This window comes from Habropoda laboriosa, unplaced genomic scaffold (genome assembly GCF_001263275.1).
Source record: "Habropoda laboriosa isolate 0110345459 unplaced genomic scaffold, ASM126327v1 scaffold22, whole genome shotgun sequence".
Taxonomy (NCBI): Eukaryota; Metazoa; Arthropoda; class Insecta; order Hymenoptera; family Apidae; genus Habropoda; species Habropoda laboriosa.
The window spans coordinates 8,729,054-8,755,384 of record NW_017100261.1 but is presented as its reverse complement, the minus strand read 5'-3'; the positions used below and the strand labels follow the sequence as shown (position 1 = coordinate 8,755,384).

At 38.0% G+C, this 26,331-nt stretch overlaps 1 protein-coding gene across 1 annotated transcript in view; it reads left to right on the top strand.

Annotated features, from left to right (window-relative positions):
• The window catches only part of LOC108572657 (protein slit), a 34,609-nt gene extending 8,522 nt beyond the window's left edge, over window positions 1-26,087 (top strand). The window contains exons 3-30 of the mRNA XM_017934919.1: window positions 848-919; window positions 1,227-1,298; window positions 1,374-1,587; window positions 2,207-2,370; window positions 3,492-3,563; window positions 3,724-3,795; window positions 3,907-3,978; window positions 4,585-4,739; window positions 5,149-5,155; window positions 5,779-5,942; window positions 9,383-9,533; window positions 10,635-10,781; window positions 12,868-12,939; window positions 13,019-13,090; window positions 14,122-14,285; window positions 14,852-15,053; window positions 15,161-15,232; window positions 15,854-15,925; window positions 17,797-17,868; window positions 17,960-18,123; window positions 19,061-19,280; window positions 20,964-21,273; window positions 22,041-22,254; window positions 22,971-23,432; window positions 23,905-24,108; window positions 24,238-24,387; window positions 24,829-24,968; window positions 25,759-26,087. Coding sequence (XP_017790408.1) covers window positions 848-919; window positions 1,227-1,298; window positions 1,374-1,587; window positions 2,207-2,370; window positions 3,492-3,563; window positions 3,724-3,795; window positions 3,907-3,978; window positions 4,585-4,739; window positions 5,149-5,155; window positions 5,779-5,942; window positions 9,383-9,533; window positions 10,635-10,781; window positions 12,868-12,939; window positions 13,019-13,090; window positions 14,122-14,285; window positions 14,852-15,053; window positions 15,161-15,232; window positions 15,854-15,925; window positions 17,797-17,868; window positions 17,960-18,123; window positions 19,061-19,280; window positions 20,964-21,273; window positions 22,041-22,254; window positions 22,971-23,432; window positions 23,905-24,108; window positions 24,238-24,387; window positions 24,829-24,968; window positions 25,759-25,845 — 4,039 coding nt within the window. The 3' untranslated portion in view covers window positions 25,846-26,087. The remainder of the gene's footprint in view (window positions 1-847; window positions 920-1,226; window positions 1,299-1,373; window positions 1,588-2,206; window positions 2,371-3,491; window positions 3,564-3,723; window positions 3,796-3,906; window positions 3,979-4,584; window positions 4,740-5,148; window positions 5,156-5,778; window positions 5,943-9,382; window positions 9,534-10,634; window positions 10,782-12,867; window positions 12,940-13,018; window positions 13,091-14,121; window positions 14,286-14,851; window positions 15,054-15,160; window positions 15,233-15,853; window positions 15,926-17,796; window positions 17,869-17,959; window positions 18,124-19,060; window positions 19,281-20,963; window positions 21,274-22,040; window positions 22,255-22,970; window positions 23,433-23,904; window positions 24,109-24,237; window positions 24,388-24,828; window positions 24,969-25,758) is intronic.
• The last annotated feature ends 244 nt before the right edge of the window (window positions 26,088-26,331 follow it).

Below are 26,331 nucleotides of genomic sequence, written 5' to 3'. Positions count from 1 at the left end.
ACATGTCACGTGTTAATATGGTTACCAGCAATTATCGATCGCAAACGATTCATACGCCGTGTTTTTCTCACAAAGACACACTTCGCTGGGTAAAAAGAAAGGTTGTTTCGTTTCGTGGAAAACGACGTGTCACGTGAGGCCGTGGAAATGGTCACTCGTTACCCGTATAACGACCCCGTGAAACCTTAAAGAAGTCTATAGCCACCCACGTGACCGGTGCACGTGCACACGGTCACACGTGAGTTGTCGACTGTCCGCGGAGAATTTCCCATGGATAGGGTCATTCGCGGGGATCGCAGTGACACTCGACAAGTTTTTTAAATAATTGATCGTATGTAGAGCAAAGTTGAGAACAACTGCTACAAAGTGGATCACACAACCGGTGTTGGTACCCATTGAAAATCGACCTTTAGCTCGGAAGACGCTAGAACTTCGAAAGGTCAACGTATCGTCGATTGCAACAACACGACTTTCCAGCTCTTCGCTAGCGAACTACCAACCGATGCACGTTCAATTTCCTTCGAACGATACATTTAACGACATAATTGACGCAACGAGATTGTTTCCGCGTTTAAGGAATAAACGAAGCATCGACGTTTGATGTTCCGTTACATTTGCTCCGGCAAAGGACGAACCCGAACGACAGGACGTGATTTAGAATCACTCTCGTAATTTGCTCGTTTATCGGAGCATTCAGTTTTAATGAACACCATTACAGGAATCTTTTCTCTTTGTAAGGCATTGCTTTGATAGAGCTAGAAAGCTTTCTACGAAAATTTATGATTTTATCAAACGAACGGCAATGAAGGCTTGTTTGTCACGACGCTTATTTTGTGTCTCGTTGCAGGGACCTTAGCCACAATCAAATCGCCACGATTGGACCAAAGACACTCAGAGGAATTTCATCCTTGAAATTTTTGTAAGTTCAATTCGATCATTTTTTCCGGATAATGTACTATTCAAATATTACTTTCAATTACAATTGAAACTCCTAATGAGGAAGAACTCAATCTGGTAGAAGTGATCAGAAATATATGCCGTACGAAGTAGTGTTAGACACATTAGTCAGACATTTCGAAAGATAAATTGATACCTCTGAAACTCACAACTTTACGAATGAAATAATATTTACTTCTGGTCACGTCACTTGTAACTAACAATCGTGATATTAAAATGTAATAAAATTTACGTTTAATGTTAAAATGTTTGAAAAATTGTATCACCAGGCTACTCGACAACAACGTGTTAACCTGCATCGACGAGGCGTCTATACGAGAGCTGAAGGACTTAGAAATACTGTAAGTGAACAAATGCAAATGCAATTTCGACGATAGAGGATTAAAGGAAAATAATTCACTGTTGTTCTCTTGCAGAATGCTCAACAACAATAAACTGACAACACTGGGCAAAGAAATGCTGAGTGGTTTCTCACACTTACGAACATTAAAGCTGGTGGACAACCCACTTACCTGCGACTGCCATTTAGCTTGGCTCTCCCGGCATTTGAAAACTTATCCGCGGCTTGGTCAACACACGCGTTGCGCCTCTCCCATTTATCTGAAGGATCGAAATATCGCCGACTTGCAGGTTCGTATCGGCACACAAGACACCATAAGAGAAATACCATAAAAGAAATTTAGGAACATTCGACAATTGAGCAGAATTATCGATCGAATAAATTCTTCTCGTTAATAAACAAGTTAACCCTTTCGATCTTAAATTACTCAATGTTCGATATTCGAGAAATAAACACCACGAAGAAATTTATCAATACTCTTCCGGCATCAAATTTTTGGTAAAATTAGTTCTTCTTGTTAACGAGAAATTAACCCTTTTGATCCCAAATTACTCAGTAATTAAAAAAAAAAATGGACGTGCAATTCAGAAAGAAACATTTAAGGATTCTTTCTGCATTCGTGTCCATTCAGAAAATAAATATTCAATTCAAGTTCTGGAGTACAGATAGAAAAATTTATTTAGAACATTTTATAAAAGAGCTGCATTAAAAATGAAAACATAACCATACAGCCAGAGTGGAGAGGAGAGGGTTAATTATATCTATTTGACGAGTCACCTTTAAAATTTTAAGCGACGCGACGTCTGGCATGTTTGATTTACAACAGAACTTTTTCATCGTCACTTTACGAATTTTTAAGCCGCCGTCTCTCCGACTGAAAACTCTCATGTTTTCCCTTCTATTACATAGGAGCACGAGTTCAAGTGTTCCGGCCTGGCTGAGCGCACAGGATCAGAGTGCAGCGCGGAACCGCAGTGCCCGCATCCTTGCAAATGCGCCGAAGGTATCGTCAACTGCAGGGAGAATTCTTTGACGAAAGTGCCCACCCATCTTCCTGAGGACACCGTCGAATTGTTCGTACACGCTTATCAGCCACACAATTTCTCCGCGTAGAATTGCCAGGTCCTTTAAATTCGAAAAGATTCGAATTGAAAAGATTGAATGGTCAATTTCGAATTTTCATCAACTCGGTGTTGCGGGTGTCGAGGGAAAAAGTTTCCAAGAAATGTGAAACTTTGCAGATACGTAGTTCAAGTAACCCTAATAACGAAACCATTTCTCATTTCGGTAATGAAACGTTGCTAAGGGGTGAAAACACTCCCTCAAAAAAATTGTCAAGTCTCACTTAGCGTGAATACCTAAGAAACCGTGCAAAATATGGGACAAAAGTTACATTCAAATCCAACGACCTCAAATTTTCGAAAAAAAAAGAGTGACTAGGGTAAATTTTGAGAAAAAGTATTTTTCAAAAAATGTCTTCCCTTGTAAGTGGGCTAAAGTTGAAATTGAATTAAACCTTGAAGATAAAAATCTCATAGAGTATAGCGTTCAAATGAACTCTACTTTTTAATAATCTCTATTCTTCAATTTATATTTTCCATACAGTTTGTGTCTTTTGTGTAATTTTTATATTCTCTATTTTTCATTTAATTTCTGTTTTCACATAATTTCCTCTCATTTCCATTTCATAAAATAGAATCTCTATTTTTCATACAATTTTTTACACAATGTACTTGTTGATATTTCATATTTTTCACACATCAATCCATCGAAAACTTTCTCTTCTACTCCACTGAAAACAGACACGAGTGTATCCTATCCATTCTCCCACCATTCACGAACAAAACTCACTATTCCCTCCTACCGACATGTATAATTTGGTCTACTTTCAATTAAATCTTATTTACCTGGAATTTTTCAAAAATCCAATTACTTTGTCACTCAAGCTCGACGGTAACAGATGAATCGATTCGATTGAACACGAGGTATCTCGACAACTATAACCAACGCGTTAATTGTCATCGTGAAAACTGTGCGCACAGGCTTGTTTTCACCGATACAATTGTTCAAAAAACACCAATTAACTCGGCGTTTCCTTTCACCCGGGGGCAATTTCTACGCGGAAAAATCGAGCAGCGATCGTGGCACCGAGAAAGTTTGTTAACTTATCCTCTCTGTTGTCAATCATTTGCAGACGTTTGGAGCAGAACAGCATCACGGAAATCCCGCCGAAGGCTTTCTCGCCGTACAGGAAACTGCTCAGAATGTGAGTGACGTTCGCGATTAATCCAATTTATGTTTCGCCGTGTGTGTGCGATTTTTTTCGTTTTTTTTTTTTTATCGCCTGACAACGTTTTTAACCGTTGCTTCCTTTTTTTCCAACGTTTAACCTTTGCTTTTCTTTCCCCCGGACGTTTCGTCAACAGCGATCTCAGCAACAATCAGATTAAAAAGGTGGCGGCCGACGCGTTTCACGGCCTAAAATCGTTGGAGACACTGTACGTATGAAAGCTTTGATATTCACGGTGAACAATTCGACATCGGGAAAAATTTCCCCGAGTTGTTCTATTTTTTTTTTTTAATCTTTGTTCCTTTTTCTCTCGTTGCAGCGTACTGTACGGGAACAAAATCACCGAATTGCCCAGCGGCGTGTTCCAGGGCATGACCAACTTGCAATTACTGTGAGTTGTCACGACAAAATTTTGAAGAAGTTAATTAACGATTACACATATCGGTGATATTTCTAATTTATTTCATTCTTCCCTGTTTACTCTTAAAAAGACATTCTGTACAGGGTGACATAAGAAATGGACGGAGCAATTGAAAAATATAAAAATATCTGCATAAATATTTCGTACATATTTACCATTGGCAGTTTAATACAAACTTGGAATTGCAATATTCCAGTATATCCAATTTTCAATCGCGAAAAGTACGAGCAACTTAAGCAAACGCTGCAATAGAACCGATAAAATCCGTGAAATATAATAATGCAAAACTGATAGTAATAGATAAAATGAAATATTTGTTGCACGGTATTATATGACAGAAAATAATTTGATCCGTTTTTTTCTTTGTTTCCCAACTCACCGTGTGCGATTCCGTGATATCGATCACCTTTGATATTATCTAAAACAGGTAGAAATAAATGTAACGAAATATTCAGCACAATTTCACGTAGCTTATTTAGAAATAAAATTCATCTGATACCGATGTTATTTTATTACGAATAAACGCAGAAATTGTAATTTAAACGTGAATTTAACGAGGGAAAATAAACATTTCAGGCTGCTGAATGCCAACGAGATATCCTGCATACGGACCGATCACTTCCGAGATCTGACTAGCGTGGTTTTGTTGTCGCTGTACGATAACAACATCAGATCCCTGGCCAATGGAACTTTCGCCAATCTACGAAGCATTAAAACGCTGTTTGTATCCCGCCATTGAACCGTTAATTTATACAAATTACCACGGCTTTAACGCTTCAAGCCCTTTCCACCGTTAACTGTGCAGGATCGAATTGCAAACGCGTGTCACTGTGCGTTCATTCGTTCTATTCTGTTCCACAGTCCTCCGCGAGAACATCAGCGCAAATTTGTTGGACTTTCCTCAAAATCATCGTGTTATTCCATTGTAATTGATTGCAGGTTATTGCCAGACAATTGTCGATTAGGGAATAATGATATGTAAAAAGAAAATGTCTGACATCGTGATTAATCAATTTTAACGTAGAATGATTGCGAATATTTTTCCGACGTTGTATCTATTCGACGAGTAAAGATTTCTTAGAAATTATCATTAAAAATTGACTTTTAAAGCGTCGATAATTCGACGTTTCAATGGTTAAGTTGTGAAGCTGCAGCAATTGTCCAGAGGAGAAGAAAACTACTTCGTCGGTGAATGTAAAATCACCTTTGCACTAATTAAAAGAAAATAGATATAAATGGTATAGTTGGTGGATAAACCCTTTGCAATGGTGATTTCACATTAATCGACAAAGTAATTTTCTTCTCTCCTCGAGAATTAAATTTCTTCAGTTTCACAAATGTACCATTAAAACGACAACTTTTGCATTTTTGCTAGGCTTCTATTCGCCACAATATTCATTTCTTTATTCTTACATCGAGTGCACTCGTATTAAAAGTGAAAAGAAATACTTTTGTCGATGGCATCTCTGCAACACTATTGCTTCTTATTATTAATTCTTCGCGTTTTCATTGTTACTTCAATAACTTGTTAGTAGACATTACATTTCAACTAATTTCATGAATTTTTATTTAAAAAGATATTTTACGTAATTTTGAAGATTTCTCTGAGCTCTTTAAATTCTAATGCTCCCTAAAATTCGCTCATCCTGAACGGGGTTGATACACGTTCGAAAGAACAACCTTTAGCATTTTGTGAATGAAGAACAGTTCGTTAAAGAGACAAAAGACGAAACAGAGATTTGAAAGGAAAAATTTCCCGATTTCTCGCAGACATTTGGGAAAGAACCCGTTCATCTGCGACTGCAATCTGCGTTGGCTGAATGTGTACCTTCACGCGCACCCCATCGAGACGTCGGAACCCAAGTGCGAGTCGCCGAAGAGGGCGCTGAAGCGGAAGATCGATTCGCTGCGGGAAGACAAGTTCAAATGTAAGGGTAAGCACGAGCCGATTTCTCTGATATTTCTCTTCTAAATGCTCCGCTGGAACACGGATACAGGTCGGTAACGCGCCAAGGTATCTTTCGTCTTCTGACTAACAGAGATCGTTGCTTAAGGTATTCGATGCGAGTCGAGATTTGAGGTCAGTGATTGAATGCTAAGAATTCTTCGTCAGAAAGCTGTTTCGTTGTTTCGTATCGAAGAGGTCATTTTCGGACCGAAAAGTCTCATTATCGTTGCTCGAGATCACAAAACAATCGATTGAAGGGATCCAAACCACTAAATGTTTCAAGTATCGAAATGAACAATCTTCAAAAGAAGATCAAAATGAAGAGATCTGTTGTACTTAACTATTATGCGATTATTTTGCACAACTTCAGTTATTACAAAAAAAAAAAAGAATCAAAATTCAAACTTTCAAATTGTCGAAGAATAAAATTCACAAGAAATAAACCTACTTACAGAAATCTGTTCCTATCGACTAAGAGCGGAACACAATCGGCGAAGGATCCAGAAACGATTATCACACAAACGATTCACCGCGGTCTTTTCGACGGCGGAAGCTCGATTCTAACGAGCCTTCTCCAAGCTTTCGCGCGAATCCGCGCCGACAGAAAGTCTCCGAGTCAAAGCTGCTTCCCGAATCAACAGACGACAGACTGAAAATAAGTGTCGCAGGAGTGGCACTCTAGCCTGCTTGCGGTTACGCGCGGAAATCTTGAAGGCGTGCGTGTTCAAGAATAACAACAGCAACATCGCGCTTTTCCTTTTCACGGCTGTATATTTCACCTAATTACACTTGGCAGCGCGAAATATAATCGCGTAACCCCCCTCAACACCCCCTCGCGACCTGTCGTGCCACGCTAACTTCCGTTGAGTAAATGACACCGGAAAATAAACACTTGGCTGGCACGTGTGTGGCTTGGCCCTGTACTCGCACATTATCGTTACGCCGCATTTCCACCAAACGAGAACATACACGCCGCCGGCTTTGCGTAAAACTTCCGCGGAACTTTCGCGGAAAAATTTACGTAAAACTCCATCGCGCTGTTTTCGCGAAATTTAAGAGGAACACGCGACCCTTATTTTCGCGCAGAGAGCTCTCCTCGACGAGAACAATTCCGAGATCTCGACGAGTTCGGGAGTTTTCCAAAGAGAAACTTTGCGAATCAATGGTCGATAAATTTATGGAAAAGTATTTGTTGATTTGAACCGTCTTTGCTACGGTAACACGGTAGTTTCTGGATATTCGAAGTTTCTTTCGAATTATCAATTCTTTTGTTGCTTGGATAGAGTTCCTCGGGAATTTTTGCACAAACTTTGCGAGTATGTGTTGGGAGGAAAAATGAGGCGAGGATTGTCCTGCAATTATTTCTACCCACGAAATAATTAAAAAGAAAAGTAAAGTTTCCAAAAAAGGCAACTCTTGACGTTACAGATAAATTTAGAATAAAAAGTCATTGATACAACTTAATAAAAAGATCTTTGCAATCATTCCCACCCTGTTGATTTTACCATTCTAGCTCCTTCGAAGTGCAAATAATTCAACATAATTTGGATCGAGATAATGAACTTAAAAATATTGCAACGTTATCCGATAAAGTATCAGAAGCATCGATGAGTAAAGTTGAAAAGAATGTCGAGGGATTGCTAACGCATCGATTAATCGAAGCGGCGGGATCGCGCACACCGGGTTACCATGTTAACGTCGCGGTGATAAATTTTGATAATGAACAGTAGTAGAGCGGCGATATCATTAAATTAAGCATCGACGCGTTGCCGCGCGCTCTCTCGCACGTTAATTGAGTGTTGAATGTCATGTGCTCCGTGGTGAATATGTTTATGTATGAGTACGCGCGCGCAGGTGATTTATCATCGCATTATACGCCGCGTTACAAATTGTCCGCCGCGATACACGTGCGTAATTATATCGGTAATTTGCGTCCCGCGTTTAATAACGGGCTACACGCGGCGTCGCGTGGCCACTTTCTGTGCGAGCTTCGTTTCTTCACCGAATCAACCGCCCCCCAGAGTTACGACCCGCGTCGCTTTCACAATCGACATGTTAATATTAAGTCTGTCGAGGAGTTCTGTCGTTTTCTTTCGAGCCACGTTTAAAGTTTTACCTCTAAATGTATCTTGAACTTTGTTGAAAACGTTAGCTATTAAGTATCTTAAATATTGTTGAAAATTGTAGCTGTGAAAGTAACTTGAACATTGTTGAAAATATTGCTCATAGAGTATCTTGAATACTGTTGACAATTTTACCTCTAAAAGTACATTGAATGCTGTTGAAAATTTTATCTATAAAAGTACCTTGAACGGTGTTAAGAAATTTAACTATAAAAGCACCTTGAACAGTACTGAAAATGTTACATATAAAAGTACCTTGAACACTGTTGAAAATTTTAGCTATAAGTGTAATTTGAACATTGGTGAAAATGTTACATATAAAAGTACCTTGAACACTGTTGAAAATTTTAACTATAAGTGTAATTTGAACATTGGTGAAAAAGTTTTACCTACAAAAGTACCTATAACATACAAGATGTTCCTTTTGAAATATTCCATACTTGTGAAAATACAAAAATTATTTCATTTTTATCAAGAAATAAATACGTTGAAATAAAAATTGTATTCCCAACAATACTCTTCGAGACACTTCAATCTATACGAAGTACTCTACGATCAGCTGCATAGTATTTACTTTCTTATCCGTAAAAATGGGGAATCCTCGTCGCGAAGTCAGGTATGTTTATGGATTAGGTAGTTCCCTAATATAACGCTACATTTTTGTATAAATTGAAGTTGAGTGCTCCTATAATGGTACTGCAATTTCTACTCTACTTTTATGGAAGCTGAGAGCCATTAACGTGACACTAGTATGTCATTTCGAGGATAAAAGCTGGTAGCCTGTGATACGGTATTATATTCTTTGGGTCGTCAATGTTGCCTGTGTTAACGTGGTACTGTAACTTTTTGCTAACTGAAGCTAGAAATCTTGAATATTACAATTAGACTAATTATGACATATTGAAATATACAAAATACACGAGATTAACGTCGCATCTTACTCACTGTGTTATTATTCGCGCGTCTCGAGTGATTCAAAAGTTACTTTCGTCTATTTTGCTTCCTATGATATATTACAATTTGTTAAAATTCTTCTATAATTCACGGTTCGTTGTTTCATAAACGAAACCTACGATTCGTTGTATCACTCAACCGATTAAAACTGAGAGCCACTGACGCAGCAGTTACAATATCATTCCATAATTCCAAGCCATAATTCTTCGATATGAAACTACGTTTTTAAGCCCTGAAACGCTTTTAATCACTGACTCGTTCAAGAGCGACACTCTGTGGTCCTAAGGAGGAAAGGCAGATCAGACGAGATTGTTTGAAGTAGATTTTGTATCCGGCTGTTTGTACTTAGGCGACGAGGAGCTCTTGACGAAGAGAGCTGGCGAGTGTATCCTGCCTGGAGTGTGTCCAGCTCCGTGCGTTTGCAACGGCGCGACCGTAGACTGCTCCAACCAGAAGCTAACATCGATACCAAAGGAATTGCCGATCTACACGTCTACTTTGTGAGTGCAAGTTAATTCCACAAAATTATGATCGCACTTGACCAAAGTGTGCTTCTCTTATTATCATACGTCGATCCACTTAGTTAGTAACCATAGTCAACCCTTTCCCAATTAGAATTTCATACGCTTACAGAAATATAATTACAGTTCGTTACACATTCCACTCTGTAATGCGAAAAATAAGTTGAGCAGTAACGGTGATAAATTAAATAATTGACTCAAAAAGTACACTCTCGGTTGAAAGACTTAGGACACAAGAATGTTTTAAAAAATTATAAGCCAAAGATAGCGAAGAATGCGATACAGAAAAATATGTATAAATAGTATCTTACTTTTTGGTAAGATCTGTAATATATCAGCATAGCATACTTTCTTCAACGTATGTGTGTGAAGAAAATGAAATAACATTCCCTCACATTCCTCAACAGTTACCTCATTTTCTTTCTCAACACTTTTGAGGAAGACTGCACATAGAGAAAAGTGTCACAAGTGAGAAATTAAAATTTTCATTTTGTTGCTTTGAATATCTTCTAACACGTACATTCACCATCAAAATAAATCTCACAAATTGAACGGTAGTACTTCAAATAAGTAAATTAAGAAATTTTCTTTTCGTCCTCAAAAATTTCACACTTTCAACGTGATACGTATAATTTCCATAATTTCCAATTAATTCAACACAGTATTACTCGTAAATAAAAATTCTACCCTAATAGCACGCAATTGTCTCTGCACGAAGATTAAAACAATCCAAAATCCCGACGTTCAATCCGGAAAGTATTGGTTCGGTAAATTGAAGTATTGAAACGGGTGAAAAGAGATTGATCCGGTGAGTCGATCTAGATGAACGCCGTTCAGGCCCCTCGTTTCCTCCTTCGCGCGAGAAAATTAATTCAAACGGCCGACAAGATAATTATCTGATTAAAAGCTAGCCCGTGCCGAGAGGGGGAACAATGAACGTCGAGCTATTATTCGAAATAAATTATTCGAACTCGTTTAATGGATCGACGCCCCGTAGCGCGATTAATTGCTCGCCGTATCAGACGCTGACGATAGACTCTAACTTTCTCGTCTCCCGGATTTCTTTGTCCTTGCACACAGACTGTTGGCCAACAATGAGCTGGATAAGATCAAAGCGGACGGCTTGTTCGAGAAGCTGCCGGAGCTGCAGCATTTAGACCTCAGGAAGAATAAAATCTCGCGCATCGAAGCTTCCGCTTTCCAAGGAGCCCACAAACTCACCGATTTGTAAGTTTTACCATATTCTTTTTGTGCACATATGTGTGTGCACGTTTTCTTTTAAAACTGCTCTGACCTAGAAAATGTACGATAGAATTCGAAGCTAAGCAGGGTGAACCGCCTAACATCTCGAAAATTAAAACGAAAAATGTACTGTAATAATCTTGAAGTCCTTTTTGAACCATATTATGGGACAAAAAAAATTTCCAATGGGTCCACTAACGATAAAATAACTTAAAGTTGTCACGTTAAGGGTGAACCGCCTAACATCTCGAAAATTAAAACGAAAAATGTACTGTAATAATCTTGAAGTCCTTTTTGAGCGATATTATGCGACAAAAAAATTCTCGATCGGTCCACTAACGACGAAATAATCTAAGGTGATCACGTTAAGCGGACCACCCTGTATGTAGCAAGGTATTCAATTTGGTTAATTATAGCGTACGGTTATTTGTTTATTGAACAGAGTTGTTTTTGACTTAAACGAAGACAGGACGAGACAGTGGTTTAATTAATATCTCAATGGGTAACTTTGATTTATTAAGATTCAGAGAAATGAATTTTTGAAGATTGCAATTTATACGTCAAGAGTGAAATCGAACGAAAGTTGTCGAAAAGGTCGCTCGATGAGATGTAATTAAGAAGTACGTGAAATTTTACGTCGGTCCGATAATTTAAGGACGAAATTGACGTTGGATGCAAAAAGTTCGATTCTTTTTTTGACCAATTAACCGGAGAATACTTGGAATGTTCAATGAGGCAGCATTTTATACAGGGTAATTCGATTTGTCGAGAAGTTGTTGTTTTGTTATTTTGTTTCTCCCTCTCTCTCTTCTCTGCTGAAACGTTTCTGGATGAGAAAGTTTCGAATAACGGGGCTGTATTCAGACCGTCGAGATTACTTGCGTTATTTGTGCCTAACTCGATCGGGACTTTGAAACGAGCTTTAACGAAGCAGAATAGGATTTAATTTTCAAAGGCAATTAACGGGACAATGGGTCGATTAATTAGATAGCCGGAGGGGGCGGAGGGTGGCTGGTGCTCGTGTGTATTTTAGTACAGACGAGTACAGAGCATGATTCGGAATAACTCATATCCCCGGGGAAGAATAAATCAAACAATAAACATTTTCGATTGGGAAAACGTTCGGCAAACCATGTGAACATGTGAAAATATTTGCACGGAGTACTCTTTTCAACAGTCGTCGTGCCTGAAATTTTCTTTCGAAACAGGCGACCACTTTTTTTATTTCCCTTAAACTTGTAATGCCATGGATTTGGACCGATTCAATTTACACTCGAAAAATTTTTCGGGTCGATATCGTTAGATATGGAAAATTTCTAAGTACTGTGAAAATTTCATTCTCAAAAAATGTAGTCTAAAATTTTTTAATAAAATTGGACATTCTCCTGTCTCTCACGTGGTATTTCTTAACTTCTAACAATACACCAGTGTCTTATTATTTTCTTTAACCCTTTTAATTTCAGCCGATTCGATTCACACTCGAAGAAATACCTTCGAAGAAAATCCGGCCGATACCGTTAGATATGGAATATTTCTAGCTACTCTGATAACTTCATCTAAATATCTAAAAAAATGTAGCGTCTAAAAATATTTGAATCAAACCTTACACCCTCCTGTTTCTCTTGTGATATTTGCGTCAAGGGTTAAATAATTTTTATCGTATCTACTAATTTTCCAACAGATAAAAAAAGAAGCTTCCAAATATTCTAATTTGCTTAAATAATTTTTACCATATCTACTAATTTTCCAGACAAATAAAGAAAAACTTCGAATATTCTAATTTACTTAAATTTCCTCCGATGGGAAATTTCTGATCGAATAACACGCGATACTCGGCTAGAGCAGTGCAAGAACGTTCAATTCCTATCGAAAGTTGACCACGGTGCACAGATTTTTACGCGATGCAATAATAATTTCCATGAGAATTTTCCATTGTTTGAACGATGCAACGACGCGTACGAGCAGCATCGATTCCCACCGGCGCATAAAGGGAGCCCTTTTTTCCTTTTAATATTTCGAAAGTTTACGCCGCGTCCGTTGTCCCGTGCAATAACGAGCCCTCGTTTCGCAGACTCTTGTCGGAGAACAGGCTGAGGGAAGTTCACAACAAGATGTTCACGGGCCTGACGAATCTTAAGACCCTGTGAGTAGAAACTTTTATGTCTCTTCATAAAACGGTATCACCCGGGTTACTATATACCCTTCGAACATCATTTTCGCAGGAACCTGCACGGGAACGCTATAACCTGCGTTATGCAAGGCTCGTTCGACGGATTGACGCACATACGCACTATGTAAGTATCCTTTCGAACGATCCAGCTTTTTTACTAGCCTCGCTCCGCCGTCATTTGTAAACGTGAAATCGATTTCCAGCGAATGTGAAAAGGGTTATTGAATTTTGTTTCCCATGTCGTAAAATTTTGAAACTCGTTGAATATCTCAATTTCGATAAAATTCCATTTTTCCATCATTCTAATCGCCTAAATCATACATTCTAATTTTCTTTCCCCTATCATAAAATTTTGAAACTCGTCGAGTATCTCAATTTCGACAAAATTCCATTTTTCCATCATTCTGACCGCCTAAATCATATATTCTAATTTTCTTTCCCCTATCATAAAATTTTGAAACTCGTTGAATATCTCAATTTCGACAAAATTCCATTCTTCCATCATTCTAATCGCCTAAATCATATATTTCTCGTTTCGAGACATTTAAACTTTCCTTTTCTTTACTCCATTTGTCAATTCAATTTCTGACTAATTTGCATACATTTTATTGTAACGTAAACCTATGCAATATAAAGTAATGGATATACTCGATTTTTTTTAAATTTCTATCAGCCTAATTAACAATTGCATGAATGAATTAGAACAAGATAATTCGCAAACTCCTGTTAACACCAATTTGTACATCCTCGAATATCAACGAAGTCAATCAGTTATTAATCGTTTAAATAAATCGCCGGGGCAAAGATAACTGGCGAAAATTGCGTCGAAGTTAAAATGCAGAGATTAATAATGATCCGGCAACGTTTCAACCTTCCGTTACGAGACGCACACGCCATATTACAACATGAATATTTCATCCGGATAGTATTATAGAATAATTATATGAATTACGGTTCATCAATATTAATGAGACAATGATATAGATTCATTAATTATTACGTGTCTGAACGCGTTTTCACTGCGTTTTGCCGCCGACTTCCCTAATTCCCTCAACCTACTCCTCCTCCTCCTTCTCTTTCTACACCGTTAAAATATATTCCGTGCTTCCGTGCGCATAATTAATGACAGTCTAATAAATTGCTTCGCATTTTCAGCAACATGCAAGGCAATCCTTTGTCGTGTAATTGTCATCTCGCGTGGTTCGCCGGATGGCTGAGGAGACGCGACATGTCTGGCGTGGTGGGGCACTGTCACGATCCACCACGATTGAAAGACGCGGTCGTCAAAGATATACCGCATCACGAGTTCAAATGCAACAGTACGTTTCTCTGCTATATGTCTAAACGTAACTGTATCTCACGTTCTTCTTAATCCTCGGAAAAATGCGTTTTCTAGTGTATAGGGTGTTCGATAATCATAGTTGAAAAAAATTATACGTTATTATTAGTGACCCTAAGTGGAGTTTGCAGAAAGTTTGCTGTTTGGAGTTTACAATCAGAAAATGAGATTTTTTTGGTGAAAAGAGGGATTTTTACTGGACACCCTGTATATTCGAAGCATGGATAAAGAAGAAGAAACGAATTAATATTTTCCCAATTGCCTGAAGCAATGTGAACCTGCTTAAAAATTATTACCAATGAAATCCCACTCTTTGGCTCAATTTTAATTAAATAAACGAAGAAAAAGAAACAATGGAAACATCCTTAAAAAAAAAAAAGAAAAGAATCCTTACAAACTGTTCGATCCACTATTAACGAAACTAGTAAAGAAAATCGAAAGTTTCTTGGTGCAAAGTGACCTAGAACACTTGTCCCCACCCTGTTCTTTCGATCATCCGAATTGATCCTAAGATTAACGATCCATCGTCAACTTTACGAACCGCAGACGACAGCGTGGGTTGCCTAGGAGACGATTACTGTCCACCCCAATGTAATTGCGCCGGGTCAGTGGTGAGGTGTTCGAGGTCTCAGCTTACAGAGATTCCACGTGGGATTCCGCCGGAAACCACCGAGCTGTATTTAGACGTGAACGACATCAAGACGATCCAGCCAGAGAGGCTGAACCACCTGAGGATTCTCACTAGACTGTAAATAAAATACACGTGTAACCTCGTCGTACCTGTCGAGATTCAATGGGAAAAAACCTGATTCTCATTATTTCACTTCTTTTTTTTTCGTTTGTTTTGCTTTTCAGAGACCTGAGCAACAATCAGATCGGAATGCTGTCGAACGACACCTTCAGGAACCTCACCAAGTTGTCCCACCTGTAAGTGGACACCTCGACTTCCTTAATAGAGTCGCGTTTTTACGATGGACAGGCGACATCATGCCACTGTTACATCTTGATAACGGAGAGTTTGCATGCGTTTCGAGAATTCCAGAAATGTTTTACACTTTTATTTTTCTGAGAACGAATTCACCTCGCACAGCTGGTGTCTGTGAAATTATTCTCGCGAATAAGTCGAAAATTTTAAATATAAAGTGTTTGATAATAAAAAATTTGTTTAACTTTGTTTTGCTCGGTGCAGCATATTTTTGCAATAATTTTCATGTAACTTAATTTCTTTTTACATAAAAGGAGCATCTTCGAGGACGTGTTTTTACCATTTATAAAGGTTGCTAGAAAATGAGAGAAAATTGTATCTGAAATTTTCAAGAAAAATTCATTTAAGTTTTCTTGCTCGATGCAGCATATTTTTGCAATAATTTTCATGTAACTTAGTCTCTTTTTACATAAAAGGAGCACTTTCGAGAACGTGTTTTTACCATTTCTAGAGGTTGCCAGAAAATGAGAGGGTATTGAATTTGAAATTTTCGATCTTCTACTAAAAACTTAATTTTTTCCGAGATATCCGAAAAATCTAGCCTATGATCTTTGTGTTCGCAGAATTATCAGCTACAATAAGCTGCAGTGTATCCAACGCAACGCCCTAGCCGGCCTGAAATCGCTGCGAATAATGTGAGTTTGGAATTGCATAATTTCTGTCCACGGACAATGCGTGGATTTATACGTTCGTTTCACGCGTTGAATATTCCAAATGTGTTTCATAAATTATGCAGAAAGAATTGCTCGATATGACGTGTGTTAAAGGGGGCAAAACAAAAGAGGGACATTTTTCTTCCTGATAAAAGTGTACCGCGATTTCTGACCGAAACGCGGTGCGTTGCGTGTTTCTCTTCTTTTTTTTTTTTTTTTGCTAAAATTGTGAATGCAAGTCGCACGCGGTTGATAGAACAATCGATGGTACCGAGGGCATACATTAATGTTCGATAATGGAATAAATGAGAGCGATGATGCCCGTAGAAACAATCTGTGTTAAATTAACGAGCGAAAGCGTGGCCGTTTTATCGGTCACATAGGTCTTTGATTTATCGTCATACGTTTATTTCGTTGATTGCGTTATTAATTTCTTTATGCGGACAATTTGAGAAACGACGGTTCTTTATGAGCCGTAATTATTGTAATTAATTCGTTAAATCACTTGCGTGCACGTAAACCCATGAACGGAACAATTTATCAGGGGGAGGGGTCGATATTACGAATTTATTCGAAATTAGCGATTTCAAGGGTGGAAATTGATCGTATTATATTAGCAAATAATAATTTGGCCAAGTGCAAACTCCGCCGCTGTACTGTTTAATAATATACGTTTACTAATTAATAATGTCTATTAATAGTACGTATTTGTACGGGTACTGCGGTGAAATATTAATAGTACGTAATAACAATACATTAATAATATCAATAGCGGGTACGTGTTTTACGCGCGTTTTTTTGTTTTTATCGTCTTATTTCCAATGAACAACGAGGAGTATCGTGGCTGGTGTGAATTTAATCCTCCATTTAGATTATGTTAATGCTACCTGTACACTTCATCATTACCCCATTGTCGCAGTGTAATATTACACCACGGTTTAACACGATATACTGGTATTAACGTCACATTAATTTCGCGGCAATATTGCAGTTATAAGATATTCGTACTTCATTTAAGGAGTTCCGCTACGTTAGAGGCGATAAGACTGAAAATGTTAGATTTTCATGAATTCGTTATAACGAAACGTACCTACCACTCGGTCGATGTACATTTTTTTATTAGGAATATAGTACACTATATACTTAAAAAAAAGAAAAGGAACATAAATATTTTACTCGTTCGTTCGTATGAGAATAAAACGAACGGTGGAGTTCTCATCGTCGCGTTGGTAATCTCTAATGTATACTCGATGGAAGCGATACAGTGAGATCGTAAAATCAGACGTCAAAGTGCGCGTAGTCTGAGCGTTAAAATAGCAATTCGAGGGAGATAAGAAGATTGAGACTTTTTTTTTTAAATTTGTCTGCCATAATCATTCAATACGGAGATAATTATTGGACAGAACTGAAGGCAACTGAAGGCTTAACTCCTCAAAGTTCACATTTTTCTCAACTTGATGTGCCCCAAATGATCAATTTTATTTATTTTTTTAAGTTACTTCCTTGGTGCGTGAAATTAAGTTTCCTATTATTTACAATGCTGTAACTCGCGCCCTTTGTAACAATAGAAAGGATAACGCGATATAGAAAATGAATGAAAATAATTAAATAAAATTACACTTATTGGACGATTAGTTGTGCACCGTGTGTCTTAAATGAAAAATTGAAAACATCAACTCACGAATAATGCACGCTTCCTTTCGCTATATCGCTTCCACCGACTATACATTTGACTTAATACCGAAAACTCGCGAACATTGTTAAATTCACGGTTCGTAAAATCGACGTAACGGGATAAAAAAAAAAGTCCTCGTGATTCGATAACGTTCATTTAAAATTCCGATTTACACCAGGTCGCTGCATGGTAACGACATATCGGTGATCCCTGAGGGCGCGTTCGAGGATCTTAAATCTATAACCCACCTGTGAGTATCTCTCTTCCTTCCCTCTTTCGTTACCGTGACGAACACACCGCTTTTCCCGGTGACGATAATTCACAAGCCGGTGTGTTTATAGCGCTCTTGGGTCGAACCCGCTCTACTGCGACTGCAGCATGCGATGGCTGGCCGAATGGGTGAAGAAGGATTACGTCGAGGCCGGTATCGCTAGCTGCATGGAGCCTCCAGCGATGAGGGACAAGCTACTCCTGACAACACCTGCGACCGCATTCCAATGTCAAAGTATGTATTTCCTCGACAGATATCGCGATCGTGGCAAAAGTGGCCAGTTCTGATGGTTGAACAATTGAAAACTTTGGTGGAAAAATTAGTCACCTACATTTCTGCGAGTTTCACCATTGGTATAGTTGCTGTAGAGAAATTGGAAAACACTGTGCTTTGTTTTGGTGCAAAGTTGGTCATCTACAGTTTTTCACATTTTACCAATATTTTATTAATAGTTTTATTTTAATTTTACCAGTTACTAGTACAGTTACCGTAAAGGATGTGAAAATCATTGTGTTTTATCTTGGAACTCTTTTTGAAAGATTTATAAATAGATACAAACGAATTTATAAGTAAATAAGTGAGAAAAATTAAATTCCTGATTATTGGAGAAGTTTTTTCAATTTCCGAAAAATCTTCATTTACGGAGGTGACTGGTTCTCGCGTCAAAGTTTTCAATTACCTCGATCAGATTTTTCTAAATTTTCAAAACGGATTCTGAAGGATCTAATGATTCAGATCACTTTATTGCAAAAAAAGAATTCTTCGAGGAACTGCATTTCCTGTATTTTTAATTTCCCGAGGAAACGATTTTACTTTGTAAATTTGTTCAAATTCGATCTTTCAACTGTCTTAAAATTTACAAACACATATAAAAAAAACCTACATAAAAATGTCCATTCAGTTTGAAAAAAAGGAAAGTGAGGACGATCACAATCTTTTCATAAACGTGACAAACCTACACCGAACTGTTATACTTTTCGACAAGAAATTTGCCAATTTCACGATGAACTGGCCGCTGTTGCTAAACGATCGATCATATACTCCGCACGTGCAGATGTTTTTGATTTCTCACTGGCCCGTGACGCAGTCTGTTTAGTTCATGGTTTTTTGGCCCGTTGTCACAGTGGGGTACTAAAATTGCTCATTAATCGTAGACCTTTCTTCCGCGCAGCCAGCCAACAGCCAGCCGAAGTCCTGGCAAAGTGCGACCTGTGCTACACCTCGCCATGTCAGAACGGAGGATTTTGTGAGGCGCTCCCAGACCGGAAGTTCCGTTGCAAGTGCGCGCCAGGATATCACGGGGACAGGTGCGAAAATAAAATTGACGCGTGCTATGGAAATCCTTGCCGGAACACGGGGACTTGCAAAGTATTGGAGGAAGGAAGATTCAGGTATTAAACGTCCCGACTAATTCGTAGTTAGACACTTTTGGCCAGCTCGTTCGGGTCTGATTTCTATGTGCTCGTTCAGTGGTGCCCTTAGAAACGACGTCTGCGACGAATTCTAATCGAACTTTTAATCATTTCTTCTACGTAGAATTTTTTTCTCAATTTTTTTCTCACCTCCAAGAATATCTACACGATCGAACTTTCTAAAGTAATTGCTTTTTTTTCCTCTAATTTGTTGCTAAATAAAAGAAAATTGGTTTAAAGGTTTCCGGTTGGATTAGAATTCTGCTACAGACATATGATCACGAGTTTGAATCTGTGCATTTGCTGTAGCTCGAACAATTTCTTTTCAACCTTCTACATACGAAGGACAGTAGTATTGGACAAAATTGAGTAGACGTGCACGACAAAGTACTATTGTATTAGGCGGAAAAGTAGCTTTGAGTTATCTACTGAGTTATCTGGTAGCGTATTGCTTCGATAATCGAAGAAATTTAATAAGGAACCTAGTTCGATGGGAGTGCATTTTAATATTCAGTAGTACGAGTCAACCATTGTGAACATATACGAGTACGAGTCGATATTTTTTTAAAAAGGTTCCAGGAAAATGTGCGCTGGAACATGTAGAATATTTTGAAAACTACACGGAGAAGCGTATTTGCATTGTAAAGGCGCTGTTTAACGTATAAGTAGAGTATGGAATGTAGTTTCAGTAGCAGTAAATTGCACGTACAAAAAGCGTGCACTGTTGTATGAATAAATAAAACGGGACCTCTGCACGTGAGCCCCGAAGAGTAGCAGGCACACGTAACAATGTATCGACGAAACGATTATGATTCAGTGGTTCTTTTCGCTGAAAGATTCCAGTGAACTCAGAAATTCACCTATTCGAAAACCTTCGAAAACGATTTTAATCAAATCTACCTGAAATTAATCGCGATATTTCTGGAAAATAAATCACTTTCATTCACTTTATCCGCAATCTATCAATTCAATACTACCTGAAACACACTTCTCTCAGTTTTTTAATTATTCAGCTGAAAAAATGAAAAATATCTGTGACTGGTGACTTGAATAAGGCGAATATGAATAAAACTGTGGAAAACATGAAATTTTTGAGAATTGCATTTTTGAAAAACTACTTAATTACATCTTTTATTCGCTTGAAACATTATAATTCAACTTCTAACGTTTTTTCTGGTGGTAAATCTACGTATTAGAAGATATTCCAAGTGTTACAGTGAAACTTGAAAATTATTCACGTTTAACACATTCCTCGCGAGGGTGCGAGACATGGCTCCAAACTACCAGAAATATCCTACAATAGTTTACAATTCTGACAGAAAATAAAAAATAAAAAATTATTGAACACAGCTCAAACTCAGAATCCTCGATTAACAATTCAAGCAATCCAGGTCGCAAAAGCGTCGAAACTCTTGTTCAGATGAAATTCCTAGCGGACAAAATTTACACCTAAAAGTCTCAAGCGGTAACAATTATTTACACTCCATCCGGGAAGGTAAAAATTGAAATTTGAGGAAAAATTTCTAGAAAATGTTCTCTGTATGATTAAGAAAAATGTGTTGATCGATATGTTGATTACGTGTGTCAAAATCGATTGGCGGATATACCGCGACCAAAGATCATGGTCAATGTCTCGATTGACGATCAGTCGGTGTGTGACAGTTGCGACTGCGCCCCCGGGTACAAGGGACTTCGATGCGAGAACAACGTCGACGACTGTGAGAATAACAAGTGCGCCAATAACGCAACGTGCATCGACCTCGTACAAGCCTACAGATGCGACTGCACCCCAGGATTCATGGGCGAGTACTGCGAGGAGAAGATACCCTTTTGCACAAAAGGGCACGACCCCTGCGAGAACGGGGGTCGATGCGTCGACCACGGGACCCACTATAGCTGCGAATGCCCAATCGGCTTCACCGGCCTTAATTGTTCCACCAACCTGGATGACTGCATTGATCATATGTGCCAGGTATTTGATTGATCTTTTTGAAAATTTGAGAAGTCTAGGTAATTCTGAGGAATTGCTTGTACTTCTTTGTTATCCTTTGAAAATTACGTTAAATTCGAATTCATGGTATATATGTATGTACCCTTTAACGGTGTAATAAAATTGTGAATTGCGATCAGAAAAATTTATATTTCACAGGTATTCTTCTAATAATTACGTCGTGAGTGATCATTTTTAATTTATAGTTATGACAATGATATCTTGTCTCGTTCTAACTTTCTGCCTAAGAGTCTCTCTTGAGCTTAACAGTTAAGTACTACATAGACGCTTTACCTGAGTCTCACACGGGATAAACTGTGGAAGGGTTAAAGGTTGCGGCAGGTGAAATTTTGCTTGAAGTGATTTTTTCAATTTTCTGATCTGTTGCGAGTTTCCTTTAGTTTGTTTACATACTTCAATATCGAATAATAGTAAAAACTTGTAATTGCATTTTTTTATTTCCATTGGTGTTTAAAATAAAAGAGAATATACTGGAGTAATATTTCATCCATTAATTGCTATCATTTTTTTTTATATCTTTGAAGGCGTGAAATTTACATATTGAATAAATTGGCAGTACCGAAATTTGAATAATATTCAAGATGTGATAATTTATTTGAACAATTAAAATTTGAATAATATTTAAAATATAATAATTTCGATATTGCCATTTATACCATTGTATATTCTAAATTTTCAGAGATCTGTTTTCAACATATGATAATTTTTTAACATTCGACATTTTTCAGAACGGTGCTACTTGCATCGACGGCATAAACAATTACGAGTGTAAGTGCGCGGCGGAATACTCAGGGAGATATTGCGAGACTGCACCCTCGACAGCCATGCTTTATCCACAGACTAGCCCATGTGCACACCATGACTGTCACCACGGTGCATGCTTCCAACCAGCTCCCGCTTCCGCCGCGGACTATCTTTGCCAGTGCCACCCCGGCTACACCGGTGAGTAATTCGTTCCATTACTTTACTCGTTTTAATTAATCTAATTAACTTTTAATTGGATCCGAGACATTAGAAAAATATCTATGAACCTTCTTCCCTTCCTTCTCCATTTTTATCCATTCTACGAATCTTTCACTGTGCAGTTCATTTCAACACTACTATTAGAATCTCAATTTCAATGTATTGTAGTTAAATCGAGCCACGTTGCGTTAAAAACTGAAAAATGTAAAATGAAACTGAAGTAAAAAACTGTTATGTAGTAAAATACAATTTTAACCCTTTCACATCGAATGATCGCTATTAAATGTACGTTTAAGTAGAATTTAATGCAAATTTGTAATTTTGTTTATCGTAGAAGTATAGACATAATTTTCTTTTACTAGATAATAGTAAAGAATATGTATAAATAATTGGTTTAATGTTGTATGAAATTCAGATAGACAATTGAATGTCGTATGCAACTAATTTTTGCTTTCTCCATTTAACTAATTTTGTACAAAGAAGATATACTGGTTAATAAGAAAAACAAACCTACACCAACTCGTAGGTTTCCCCACACCTACTCTATTTTTCATAAACGCAGAATACATTTTTGCAAAATCGACGAGTTCTTAAATATCCCTCAAAAGAGAAAAATTTTAAAAAAATGTATATCGTCTCACCGTGCCAACAACGAAGAAGATGATCGATGACTAAATATCTGAATCTATTCGAAGGAAAACGATGCGAGTACCTGACGAGTTTGAGCTTCGTGGACAACAGCTCGCTGGTCGAGCTGGAGCCACTACGCACGAGGCCCGAAGCGAACGTGACCATCGTCTTTACGACCACGCAAGAAAATGGGGTCCTCCTCTACGACGGTCAAAATGGCGACCACATCGCCGTCGAGTTATTCAACGGCCGTGTTAGAGTCTCGTACGATGTGGGTAACTACCCAACCTCGACAATGTACAGTTACGAAATGGTCGCCGATGGCAAACCTCACGTGGCTGAGCTTCTCGCGATCAAGAAGAACTTCACGATGAGGGTCGACCGTGGTCCTGCTAGGAGCATTATTAACGAAGGTCCCAAGGAGTACCTGAAACTCGTCATGCCTATGTACGTCGGCGGAGTCGCGCCAGAAGTTGCCAATGTTGCCTTCACGGAGTTTCACCTGAGGAACATCACTAGCTTCCAAGGTGAGTCGTGTTGAAAATTATAGGTATTTATTTTTTGTATAAATTGAGAAATTGATTCTATAGGTTTGACAATTAAATTGGAGTACTTTTGAATGATTCAATTGAAGTAAAACTCACAGAATAGATTTAACGTTGATTATAGTAAATTTAAATGAGTCAAGTAACCTATGAAATCTCGTATGACTGAGTATAGTGAACCCAAATAACTTAAGTGTTAAGTCAAAAATGTAAGAACAAAAAATTTCTAAATTGAAAATTCCTAGCTTAATTAATCTTTTTTTCCCTTTACCAGGCTGCATATCAGCTAAACAAATCAGCTATTATGTCAATCACTGGAATGCGAAGAAAAACAAATTCCAGTGAACTTAGACAACTGAACCATTGAGTCAAAAAATTGAGTGCCGTTGAATGCATTAAACTACCAAAATTCAAAATTCCCAGCTCAATTAAGCTCTTTTCTCTGCCTTACCAGGCTGCATCTCTGAGATGTGGATCAATCACAAATTGGTAGACTTCAGCAACGCGGCGAAGAAGCATCGCGTAACTCCTGGATGCATGTCGAACGAGGAAGAAGCTGACGAGGCGCGAGACGTCGTGGAAGCGGAAGGAATTATGGGCAACAGCGGCAGCAACGAGGAATCGATGCCACAAGAGAATATGGCTCACGAACATTCCGGTACACGTCTAACCACTCATCTTTCTCATCGACCTTCTATCGTGTTACAATAGACGCAAATGCCTGATATTGTGTAACGCTTCGAACGATGAAACGCTGCTAATTTGCATTTTTTTTTTTTTATTACAGACATCGTCATGACTGGACCTGGCACGATAATTTCCGATCCATGCGCGGGACACGAATGCAGAAAGGGTTCGCAATGTGTGCCATCGCCGATTGGAAATGGATACACGTGCCGGTGTCAGACTGGATGGCAAGGACGGTATTGCGAGAAAGGTACGAAGATTTATGAATAAATTAAATAAATTTATCAGAATTACATTATCAATTGAAAGTTCGACGTAGGAAAGTTTTAAATACCATTGAACTTTTATCTTTCCTTATGTATAAAACTTTTCGTTATTGTCGATTAATAAGGCTTTAAAATATTAAAATACAAATATTATAAAATTATGTAAATATTGTGGTAGATGTAAAAAGTAAGTTTTGATAGGTTTTAAATAGTAACGAATAATATTTTGGTAACTGAAAAATTGTTTTTCTTTTTTAATTTTTGTTATGAATACTTATAGCCTTTTCTATGTTCAGTCTTCAATTTAAGTAGCTTGTGAGAGACGATGACTAATATACGGTAGATAATTTTATGGGAGAAAGTAATAATAGAAATGAAATAAAAAACTGTAAAAAGGTAATATACAATTTTTGTTCTCATTGCAGCACCGACGTGCCGCAAAGAGCACACTAGAGAGTATTACAGCGAGAACGGATGTCGGAGTCGACGACCAGTGAAGCTTGCCAAGTGTTGGGGTAGTTGTGGCAACTCCTGCTGCCTGCCACGGAAGACAAAACGGCGCAAGGTATGATATAATTAAGTGAAATATTAGCGTCTGTCTGATATTTTGGTAAACTGGTTGTTTAGTAAATTTAAAGTAGTAAAATCGTAATATATTCCGCCGGCAGTAATACAACCCAAGCTATGGTCAGACATGTACGAAAGTAAGAATATTTATGGAAAATGATCAAATATTATTTTTCACATGTGTCAAATATTATTTTTTGCATATGTTGTTAAGTAAATTTCTTAAATATTATTTACAAAAATTAATATTTTACCCTTTTAATTGAAAAAATTTAGACACTACAAGTTTTCATATGCAAAACCTTCAAGATGAAGATTTTATGATCCTCGTCAATTAATTCAATAAAATTATCTAATTCTTGGTCCTATAGGAGTACCATAATTTAAGTAGACATACAGTGTGTACCATTTGTAAATTAAAAATTTTTTGAAAACAAAAGATTATAAATATTCACGAAGCTATTTATTTTTATTCTTTTTGTTACTTTGCTTTATTTTAACACAAATAAAACTTGAATAGGGTTGAGTGCAAAGGGATAACAATGCTCGCTTTTCCAATTAAAACTCTACTTTAGCTATTTGTGCAAAATTATTTCCTAAATTTAATTGAATCACTAACGAATCTGAATATACATAGCTAGAGTGTATATCATAAATATCGCTAATGGAGTGCAAAGGGTTAATTGTGCTCATAGTATGACTCTCCCTACTTTCAACTAAAAATCTACTCTAACAATTCTCACAAAATGGTCCCCTAAATTTATAACGAAATCCTTAACAAATCACAGGTTCGACTGATGTGCACGGACGGGATGAGGTACACGAAGGACGTCGACGTGGTGCGCAAGTGCACGTGCACCCGGAAATGCTACTAGCCAGGATCGAGGGACGCTGGGCGCCACAGGTGTTCCATAAATACGCGTCGAGACGTATCGAGACCGAGAGGAAACCCCCGAGAACCGAGACAGTGTCCCAATTCGAACTTTCTACGCACACAGTCACCACGGGCGATCATGTGGCGATATTCGATAGTTGCATCGTGGAAATCAGTCCTCCACGATGCATCCTTGTGGAACGCGTGACGAAAGTAATTTGGGCCACCCCCGTGGACTGCAAAGGCCGAACATTCTCAGATATAAGACGATGGACACACACTCGCAAAAAAAGAAAAAAAAAACAAAAAACACAAAAACAGCACACAGCCGGCTCAGTGTGATATTATATTCGAACGTTGAAGAAATGAATTATATTGTGCGTATCGTGCGGAACTATCACGAATTATTATTCGACTAATTATTCGAAGAGGGATGAAGAGAAAGAAAATGAGAGCGAGAGAACAGTTACAACGCGTACACCACGTT